This window comes from Kryptolebias marmoratus, linkage group LG9 (genome assembly GCF_001649575.2).
Source record: "Kryptolebias marmoratus isolate JLee-2015 linkage group LG9, ASM164957v2, whole genome shotgun sequence".
Taxonomy (NCBI): domain Eukaryota; kingdom Metazoa; phylum Chordata; class Actinopteri; order Cyprinodontiformes; family Rivulidae; genus Kryptolebias; species Kryptolebias marmoratus.
Genome location: NC_051438.1, coordinates 28,919,151 through 28,930,160, shown reverse-complemented (window position 1 = coordinate 28,930,160; position 11,010 = coordinate 28,919,151). Strand labels below are relative to the sequence as shown.

Genomic DNA, 11,010 nt, shown 5'->3' with positions numbered 1-11,010 from the left:
TCTTCAAAATAAGAAGGTGGTGGCAGCTCTTAGTAAATATTATAGAACTGAATAAATTAGCATTAGGTGATAAAAGGTGAGTGTAGATAAAATGTAAAAATAGAGCTGAGTTGCTCACCAGAGTGCAGCGAGTAGCTGATGTCTGCATTGCTTCCCATGTCCTTGTCCAGGGCCTTGACCCGGATGACCTCGGAGCCTGCGGGGGCCAGGTTAGAAATGCTGGCCTGGTAGCGGGGGCTCAGGAAAGCTGGTGAGTGGTCGTTACAGTCCTCCACCTGAATCACCACCTTTGCAAAATTCCTCTTCACTGGGATCTCCTGGTCAAGCACCTGAAGAGTTCATGAAGAGGTTAAAGACTAATGAGGCTGTTTTACTTTACAAAACCTGAATAATTCCAAACAGAAAACTCAGCACTTTGGCTTCTCTGCAAGCATTTTTTTATTTTATTCTGTTAATGCTGTTATGATACAAAGTGTGTCAATGTGTTTGCTTCCTTTCATTAGTTATAATGTTTTTTTAATGCCAGAAATAACTCTGCAAAATGTTTAATCTTTACCAGTTCAGAAAGTTTACAGTGAATGCAATCTTTTTTATATTTTTGGTATATTATTTACTTCATGCAAACACATGAAGATTGGTTAAATTTATTTATTTGTTTTATTTAACACACTGTTTAGGGAGAAGAACCTTTATTCCTGAGTGGAGTGGACCAATCAGAGCAAAGAAAAGTGCCATTGCTCTAATTTCTGCGTTTATAGAAACAATGAGGAAACGTTCTCCACCAGTTCTTTTATACAAAGAAAACCAGTTATGACAATAAATAAGTACTTAATATATTCTTATTTTTAAGTTGCTGTGTTTTGTTTGTTCTTTCTAAGCATATTATACTCTCATGTTTTCTGTTGACACAAATGAAATGGTTACCGTGACGATGAGCGTATGGACAGAAATGGTCTCGAAGTCCAGCTCCTCTTTCATCACCAGGACACCGCTCTTCGGGTCCAGGTGAAATAAGTTGGCGCTGTCCGGAGGAAGGCTGCTGTGGATGGAGAACACCAGCTTGCTTTTAGGGTCAGCGTCCTGAGCGCTGATCTGCAGGATGTCCTTCCATGGGGAGGTATCTTCAGGAACCCTCACCTTAAAGACACAAGGAGAGGACCACAGAACCAGACGTAAACAACGAAACAATGTGTGTTTTGGCTGATGAAAGTGATAAAAAAATAGACAATGACTCTAAGTAATCCAAAATATGGAACATCTTTAAAAAATCTGGTGCAGAAAAATGAAAGCATCTCGAGCAGAATGACTCAGCTTCTTCCCAGACAGCAAACAAAAATAAAAAATAAATAAAAAACTTTGGAGGGTTAAGAGAGAACAGAGGTCACAGCACTTTAAAATCTGGTTTTATCTGAACAAAAAGACAAGAGTTTCCCTGCACTTTCTAATATTACCATCATCTGTGTGGATCTAACCAAGGAACATCCAGAAATATATCCACACGCATTTTTAGGCCACAGAACCAGGTTCTGCACTGCCTGGTGGGTTTTGTCTTCTAGTTTTCTCTGCTCTCACCCACAAAAACAGCTATTAGAAGTGTTTTTATGCATGACTGAATAAATATCACAATGCATGACAAAACAAGCAAACAGGGAAGTTTATGTCATAATAGAAGCCGAGACCTTGTGTTCCCTGGTGTTTGGATGAAAAGCTTCTTTTGTTTTGTTTTTTTGTGCACAAAATAAAAATGTGAACTAAACAACTACAAGGGGTTTAATTATATCTCATGTGCTCTATGATTTTTTTTTTTTCAGTTTGTTTCTCCTTTCAGGGTTTTTAAATGGTGATCTTTAACTCCAAAACCTGAGGGGAAATCTGACATTTTGTTAGTTTAGTAAGAAACATTTCTTCATCAGTTGGTGAAGTGTTGACAAAAAATCTACAGCAATGTGCAAAATGTTTAAACTACTTATATTTCTTTCATTTTCCTTCCTAGAAGACAAACATTTTGTAACTTGATCTTGAGCTGCTGTTTCTAGACTTTTGCTGCCTTTTCACTCAGTTGAAGTCCTCATGTTTGACCCTGACAGCACATTGTTTCATGTAAGTTAAAAGTAATAAAAATTACTACATCATAGTTCCCTTTAAAACAAATCACAGATCTTATTTCTTCCATCTTTACTTTTACTAAAAATGTTCAGTAAAAGTTCCACCGTCAGCAGATTGTTTAGACGTTTTATGAGTCGTGATTAAAAAGTGTTGACACATCTCTGCTGGTTTTCCCATCTGCTCGCATTCCAGTATCTCCATAATTATTTCCCTCAGAGTATTACTTCTGCAGTGACTCACCTTTACAACCCCAAGTTCTACAATTACAGATCTGCTCTCACCTCGTAAAGCGACTTCAGGAAGGCGGGCCGGTGTTCGTTCATGTCCACAACAAGGATGTAGGCCTGCAGAGCGGAGACACAACACACAGAGTTTGAGAAAATAAAGACATAAAATATGGAAGTGCTTCAAAGAATCAGCACCCGCGGACTCCAGGACGCAAAAAGACTTAAAAATTTTTTATAAATGAAGATATAGATCAACATTGTTGAAGGTTTTATTGCTTTTTGTTCATGTCTGTCAGCAGGTTTGGTTTGCACTGAGTTTAAAGTGACACCACATCCAATCTTTATTTTCTTTGATCTCAGCTATGAAGGAAAGCATATTTTAATTCTCTGTTGCTAGTTTGAGTTCATGAAACAAAACCACAAGTCATCTAACGCTTGAAAAAGAGGAAAAAAAATAGTAAAATGAGCCAATTAAAAGTAGCTATTTTTACTGTCATGAAAGTCGTTTATGGTAGTAGAACAGAAAGTTTGAGTATTTTCTTGACATTTTTACCCAACTAGTTTCCAACAGTCACAAAGTTAAATGTAGCATCAGGTTAGTTGCTGATATCGTTTGGTTTTTTACTGAACGTTCAGTTATTTTTATTAAAAAGTTCTCTGAGTTTGTAGAAAAAAGATGGTTCAGATCACCCGGCTGCAACTGAACACAATAACATTTATCTGTTTCTATTCCTATTTTTAAACGGATTTAAATGATAAATTGTCACTCCTGAGTCTCCTCACTTCATCTGAACTTGGTTCCTGACCTGCGTGGTGACCTTTTGGTGTCCGTCTGTGACCTCCACCGTCAGGTTGTAGTTTGAGTGTCGAGCTGCATCGAGCCGCCGGGCGATTGAGATGGTTCCTACGTTCCTCTGGATGGTAAAGTCTTTGTCCTCATCCCCTCCTGAGAGACAAAAAAAGGAAAAATAAAGACTGTGAAGAATATGGTAAGGATGGAGGTTTATTCTGCCAGGTTCTGAAGCTTCATCGATCATCTTCAGATGACATTTATGTAACTTTTTCTTCAGCGTCAGAGCTCAGAAACCACCTGAAACATCAACACTGCGTATTACTTCTACTACCTGCCTCATTTTTAAGTTCAACACGGACTTTGTTCCCTTTTTGACCTCGGGACAAAAATAATGATGAAATGTTGAACCCGGGTGAGCTTTGATTAATAACAGAAGATGCCTGATTTAAGATGTTCTGATAGCATTAAAGAACTCTGATCAATAGATGAAAATCTGGAGAAAGATTTAAATAATTTATAAGTTAGCTGAACACTGATTTTAGAGTTCTTTTGCAAGTTTTTAAAATACCTTTAAGCAACCCATTAATAAACAGGTGGAGCACATTCTGCATTAAAACAAGGCAAAGAGATAAACTGATACAGATGTGTGTTGAAACATAAGAAAGTCCAGTTTAATAACAGACAGAAACTGATCAGAGGCCTCAAAACTTTTTCATGGTTTATTACATGTTTTATTTTCATTTTAAAAACTAGCCTATAAGTGGACGGATGACATTTAGTTAAAGCCAAATAATGAATAACGGCTGTATTTTTCATCGGCTTTAAGTCCGTTTAAACACACCCACAGTTTGTCTGGTCGGATTTCTTTGTTTGCTGTGGGAGTCAGAACCAGAAAATCTTTACACGCATGATCAGGCAAACATACAGGAACCACTTTCTGTAAAAATGTTAATGGGATAAGAATTAGTGCAGCTAATCTCAGGATGAAAGTTGTCCTAGTTGGAGACATTTAAGTTTTTATCTACAGCAGGAGGGTCAGACTCCAGGCTTCAAGGCTCCACAGTACGGGAGGTTTTAGGTGTTTCTGCTCCAACACACCTGATTCAGATGGTTTAATTACCTCCTCACCAAATCATCAAGATCTCCAGCAGCACGTCCACAAATCATCCATTTAAACCAGGTGATTTAAAGCAAGAATGCATCTAAAACATGCAGGAAAACGGCCCCCGAGGAATGGAGTTGGACATGTGTGGTCCTACAGGTACGGATATTTAATGTATATTTTTCTGTCTGCAAAACAAAAGATGGTGTGCATCATTTTAAGTGTTTCTTTTTAGAGTTTTACAATGTCAAAAGAAATAACTGCATCTGCCCCTCATGTTATATAAGATGTTTGCTGCAAATCAGCATTCTTTAAAAGCTTATTATCTCCTATTTAAAAAGGAGAGGCAAAACTAAAGGTTAAACCACAAGGATCTATTTATTTGCAGCTGTCTCAGCTTCTTAGTTTTAAAAAGTTAACAGTAGTTGTTTGGTGTTCGTTGCTTCCACAGATGTTTTATTTTATTTTTAACATGCATGGCAGTTCTCCAGACTCAGCTTTAATCCTGGCTGTATCCTGACTTATCTGTGCACGCATTTTATGACACAAATAAACTAATATTCAAACATACTGTGCTTTTAATCTCCAGTCCTTCTGACTCACTCTGACCATCTGCTGCCATCTCACTTCTTTTTGATATCCTTGTCTTTTTGCTTCTCCTCCTTTCCTTTTTAATCTTTCTCCTGCAGCCCCCTCATCCCGCCCCCTATGATTTGTCTTTTCTCATATCTTTGTCTCAGCAGGTTGTGTGTACATACGTGACAAAGGTAAATCTCATGCCTGCTCAGCCAGATGGTGTTTATTAGGATGTCAAAGGTGGTTTCTCACTGAGCCGCGACTGTTGGGAGATGAGTTGGTAGAAAAAAATCCCTCAAATTTGCAGGAAAATTGCAAGAAAATATGTAAATTTTCTGCTGCAGTTTCACTGAACTTTGAGTGTTTGCAATAAAGAGACCACCAAGCTGTGCAGCCACGTTTTGTGCAGCCAGTCTTTGAAAATCACAGCCTATTTCTGTGTGCACTGATTGCAAAACTGCATTATTTTGCTGTCCATGTCCATCCACCTTGGTTCAATTTGTTCCCACCTTGGCAGCCAACCCCAGGTTTAGGATTTAATCTGCTGGAGTACAATTTTGAAATGAAGACAGGCAGATTAGGACCAGTTTTTTAATAATTATTGTTTATCTACAGCATTATTTCTTCGACCTGAACATTTGCTTCAGGGTTTTTTTTGTCAGAGAACTCCCATAGGAGGCAAAGAACGACTCTAGAGATGAGCTGAAGATGCCTGCAGCAACTTTGTGACTATTTTGAGAGAAAAGTTGTTGCACAATTTTTTTTGAACATGTTCAAAACTCAAACGATGAAGCTGCATGCCTCTGAAGTTAAGAACCTCCCAAAAAATTCAGAATTCAACTTCTTGGCCTGTTTACATTTATTAGTAAAGAAAATGTGACATAAATCACATTAGCACAATATTTTTTTCATCCTGTACTTTTCTCTATAAATTTTATTATTCATTTTTTCATCTTGTTTTGACTTTGGCTCAGTGGAAGGGCGGTTGTCATCCAACCAGAGGATCGCAGGTTTGATCCCCCATCCACGCACAGTGCCAGTGTCCTTGGACAACACGCTGAATCCTGATGCGTCTGTGAGATTCGAAAGGTGCTTTATGAGTATAGACCACTCTTCCTGTTCAGCTCAGATTCATCAATAGCTGAGCCATCCAGAGGAATGTTTCTTTTACATCAAACCGGGAACACTGACAGCTTTGTGGCAGAGATTTAAATTTAGAAACCTTTTGTGAATCGACACCTTCGCACATCCCAGCAAACAGAGAAGATGTACTGTGAAGGCAATTTTTCACTTTACTGATCATCCCCAGCAACAAAATCATATCCCTGCCACGGTTGGAGAACCCTTTACTCCGAGAGCCAGCCATGCAAAAGGCATCTTTTACTCGTGTTACTCAGTGGGCATCAAAAATGCTCCACAGGAAGTGAGAATCTGCAGCGTGAGAGTCTCACTCACATTTTTTATCCATCTATCCTCCCATTCATCCTCTTAATGTTTATCTGGGTCAAGGCCCCGGTGGCAACAAGGCAAGCTGAGCGGCTGGGAGCCCATCAGTCATCTGACTCACCATCTTTGGCTCCAACTTAGCCGTTACAAACGTGGAGTGTTGAGGACCGGGAAACAGAAGGCTAAACCTGGAGACCTAAATTACCCCAGACCACAACAAACAACGATTTTTCTTTTTACGTATTAACAGAAATGAGAAATCGTCCTGCTCTACAACCAGCAGACAAAAGCAAGATTCACTTTCAAGAGAATCTGGAGAAAAAACTTTTTAAATGCCACATAACAAAAGCAGATGAACCGCTGAAATATGTTTGTTTTGGACTAAAATAAATGGAAGATTTCTTTGTCAGGTTTGTATAATTATTGGTTGTTTTGACAGGAAGAGACTGAAGAAGATGCTTCATGAAATGAATAAAAAGATTCCACATTTAGTTTTTATTTAACAGCTGACAAGTTGACTTACTGTCGCAAATTGTTATTTGTGACAATAAAAAAATACTAAAAAGAATATTTTATTAATTTCTTTTTGACAAAACAACTTCTTTGTTTTTAAAACAGAAAAGTTTCTAAAAGTGTCTTTTATTACATCTACAAACAAAAACAGTCACAAATAAAATCCGTCTAACAAGCATCGACAGTGAAGCTGAGCTGGCCTTTTACTTCCTCTCCACAGCCTTGATGATTTTGCTTTTTATTGCTTTTAAACAGAGATAAACAAAGAAAGTGTTGCTGCAGAATCCAGTCAGTAAACGCTGTAACTGCTGTCCATCTCCGGCTGCAAAATGAGTGGAAAAATATCTGCAGCTGAATGAAGGATTGTGCTTTTTGTGTTTTTTTACAGGTTGATGTTATAAACTTCATTTTCAGCAACTAAATAATGTCCTCAGATGTTTACAAACCAATCTTTTCAAAATAAGAGTAAAGAAAACTTGGATTGTTTCAGGATGCTTTACTGACTTTTTTTTTTGGTTGCCTGTGTTAAGACTATAAATTGGATATATTTAGACACTTCTTTCAGGAGTTATTTAGGATGTATGTATGTGTAAATGTATAGATGTGTTTATAACTGCAAATATGTGGATTTCTTGAAGTGTTACTATGATTACATAACCAAAATGTTTTGTAAAAAAGGAGTGATAACTGGATAAAACAGAAAGAAAACAATTATTAGGTTTTAAAGAAAAGGAAAGGGTTGGGTCAAATATGCTACTTCTTTTTAAACATGTTAAGCATGTATTCTTTGTTTGTTCTGCTTTTTTGTCATATTATTTCCTCATATTAAAAATAAATCTTATCACTGAAAAAGGATAAAAGTGGGGTTATTACGAGCCTCAGTGTTGGAATCTCATTTATTAATCAGCAGGGAGTCGTTCTAAATACTCATTATGACAGAATAATACACGGAAGGACCACAGAATGTTCCTCAGTTCAGCTTCGCAGCTGAAGCTCAAACCGAAAAGGATGTAAATTGTTTCTGAGAACAGCTGAGTTTGCAGCAGACGTTCCCTTCAGGGCAAGTTGAGGAGGATGAGCTGAAGCGGCCGTGAGAAAGACGACATTTTCAGCTGCATCTCCCACCATTACTTCCTCCTCGCCACAACAGCCTGACCCTCCGGAAAGTCTCGGTACGAACGAAGGAGGACGTCCTCATGTTAACCTCAGCCTGAATCCGATCAGCTCTCCTGCTGAGAAAACATCATTTTCTCTGATCAGATCTGAGATTGTTTTCTAAAAAGGCTGAGACTCCAGGAGAGGGTCAGAAATTAAGTTTAACTGAAGTTGTTTCATCAAATATCTTCAAATATGACCAGAACTTCTACTGAAACTATGTGGACATTAATGTTTACAAGCTATTATAAAAGATTTTTTACTTAATCTATAGGTTCATATCTCACTATTAGCCTAAAATCAATTAAAATATATTAAATACAAAAAGTAAAATATACTTTAAAGTCAGTACCTCAGAAAGAAACAAATAATAATAATAAAATAATATGTTATTTCTTATTATTTTCAGTCAAATTAAGAAGAAAAGCTCCAAGGTGAAGAAGTGAAACTGAATTTAAAAAGAACAAGTGCTTCTGATTTCTTAAAGTGACCCAAATTATTCTCACAGAAGCTCTTCAAGGTTATGAATCTGTGTGCTGTGAACATGCCAAGCAGGAAGGAGGTTTAAGTTCTCACGCTGCTTCATTTTTATTGTTTTAGAAGCCCAGAGAAGGAAAACAACTTTGTAGTTCACCACCAGAAACAAATGAAGGAGAAATGGGTTTTTTGCTCGTTGCTATCATTTTAAACATCTAACAGTCCTGATTAATCTCGCAGCTCCTCGAGGGCTGAAGACACCAGTGTCAGGAGCAACCGGGGAGCGGCGTGAAAGATTGATGAATTAATGTTAACTCAAGGTCTTCTGTATTGAATTATGTTAAATTGTTCAACCTGATCTCACAGTCTTCATCAATGATTCATTCCTCAGGTTTTCCCTCCGATAACGGAGGTGAAAAGTGGCTGAGAAGTTCAGAAAAAGTCTGTTTTCACAAAAATACTTTGGGACATGTTATTACTTTATGACCATGACCTCCACCTCAGACAGGTCTGTCAAGATTAAACTAATTGTGTTTGTGTCTCAGCAGGTCCTGACCCTCATCCCGACCCAGCTGGGACCCACTGCGGCGAATAACACGGAGCTCACAGGCCAGTGGAGCCGAAAGGCTCTGGATCCACAAACAGCTCGCCTGCCTTCTTATGATGGCGCATTAGGGACACTCGGAACAAGAAAAATACGGACAGAGTTCTTTTTGTTTTAGTTTTGAGATCAATCTCAACATTTATACTTTAAAGTTTAATTTTATTGGCATAAAAAAGCTGCAATATTTGAGAAAAAAGTCATCTTTCAAGACTTAAAGGAAGAATTTAGTCAACTTTAACGTGATGTTCTAACAGTTATCAATAGTTTTTACCTCATCAGTTCGAATAAAGAGGCAAAAGTCTTGGTCCAGACTAAGTTGATGGCCAGCCAAATGAGGGCCTGATTTAAAAAAAAATCATTTTTCAGGCACATAAAATATTTATTTTCTTAACACCAACAATTCTTTGTGAAAGAACGCAACATGAGCTCATATTAAACCTCTACACTTTTGCCTACAACCGTCTGTTTTGATTGTCAGTGTTTTCATGACTGAATAACTTCTGTGTTACTAACCTAATCTACGTGTGAGGAGCATATATATCGTTTGGTTGGTGCTGAGGCTGCTGAATGTATCGGTCCACTGGAAGTTAACTTTTGACTGACCTGGTATGCTGATCAGCAGATTTCGTGTCACAATCTCACTTTGGGTCTAAATGCAGCATTCTGTTTTTGAGTGGATTCACAGGACGTGTTTGAGTTATTTTGACAGCGAAGAAGCGTTCATTTTCCCCCCTTTGAGTTATTGCAGTGCCGGAGAACGCCGATAGGAATCTGTGTTCTGTTGTTGGAGAGGAGGAAGGCAAACTAGGGCAATAAAACCCTGATGGTATCTGCCTGGGAGAGGAGCTCTGTGACACACCAGGGATGAGGGTCAGTGATACACGGCGGTGGAGGAATTATAATGGAGTGAAACAGAACAGAGACATGACAGCCTGTCTTGTCATGTGGAGATAGTGATAAAAGAGCAAATTAGAGATGAGAGGGGAGGCGACTGGTTGATCTGATGGTTGACAGGCCTTCAGTGATAATTCCAGAGGTATCTCTGCTGACCACACAGGGAAATTATTTCATGCAGCACAAGAATCCATCAATGAAACAAACTCTTCAGCTCTGAAAGATTAAAAACTCTGCAAACACATTCTGATTGAAACAACTTTTCCCCTTTTTGCACACCTTCCACGTACAGCTCTATAGTTATGTAAACGCTTCATGACAAGCTAACACAGGAAGTAATTCAGAAACTCAACCTGCAACTCAGTATTTTTCCACAGCAGTTACATAAAAACAGCTGAGATTAAAGAATAGATGTGCTCATGGAGACAGGAAGCTGATTTAACATCTACTACCTTGGTCACGCAGTGAAGCCCAAACACAAAACAAGATTAGATTTAATCATAATGTAATTTCCACTCAGCTGGTTATTCTATCAGTCAGAATAATGTTCTGATTTGTTTGTCAAACAGAGACTCCATGAATTCAGGTTTTTGGAGCTTAACATGGAGATTTATTGATTTTACCGCCACATTTTAAACAATAATAAATCAGCGTCTCACCCAATGAGAAAGGTGAGAGGTATATTATCCTCCTGCCAACCAGAACAGCTTAATAAATTACATAAGTTTCAAATTTAGAAGACTTCATTCCAAAAACATGATATTTTAAGTTAGCAGTGGAATCAGACTCAAAAATAGATGCTCTTATAGAAATAGAAAAGTCCCCCTAAACTGTGCAAAGACAAGTTGAGAGTCCAAACAATATACTCAATAAATTTAACCTAAAAATCAGGACCTTTACAACCAAACTGTTTACGTCTTCAGCTCTGTACCAAGCAAACAGATCTGTGAATCCTGCATCGATGAGGTGTGACCCGTTGAAGCACGCACTTACTGTGCATGTCCATGTTTCTGGTTTGTTACAGTGCATCCACGTTAGTCTGGATGATTAAAACTTATTTTCTGTATTACAAACAGCACCTGAAAATGTCAGCAGCTCTGAGACCTGGGAGTGCCCC

The 11,010-nt window shown here is 38.2% G+C and overlaps 1 protein-coding gene across 3 annotated transcripts in view; it reads right to left on the bottom strand.

The window, feature by feature from the left end:
- fat2 (FAT atypical cadherin 2) overlaps positions 1-11,010 on the bottom strand; it is a 96,890-nt gene that overhangs the window by 51,086 nt on the left and 34,794 nt on the right. For all 3 annotated transcript variants that reach the window (XM_017429751.3, XM_017429750.3, XM_037977616.1), the window contains 4 exons: positions 3,140-3,279; positions 2,388-2,450; positions 925-1,137; positions 119-329 (listed from right to left, as the gene is read on the bottom strand). In XM_017429751.3, the coding sequence (XP_017285240.1) occupies positions 119-329; positions 925-1,137; positions 2,388-2,450; positions 3,140-3,279 (627 nt within the window). The remainder of the gene's footprint in view (positions 1-118; positions 330-924; positions 1,138-2,387; positions 2,451-3,139; positions 3,280-11,010) is intronic.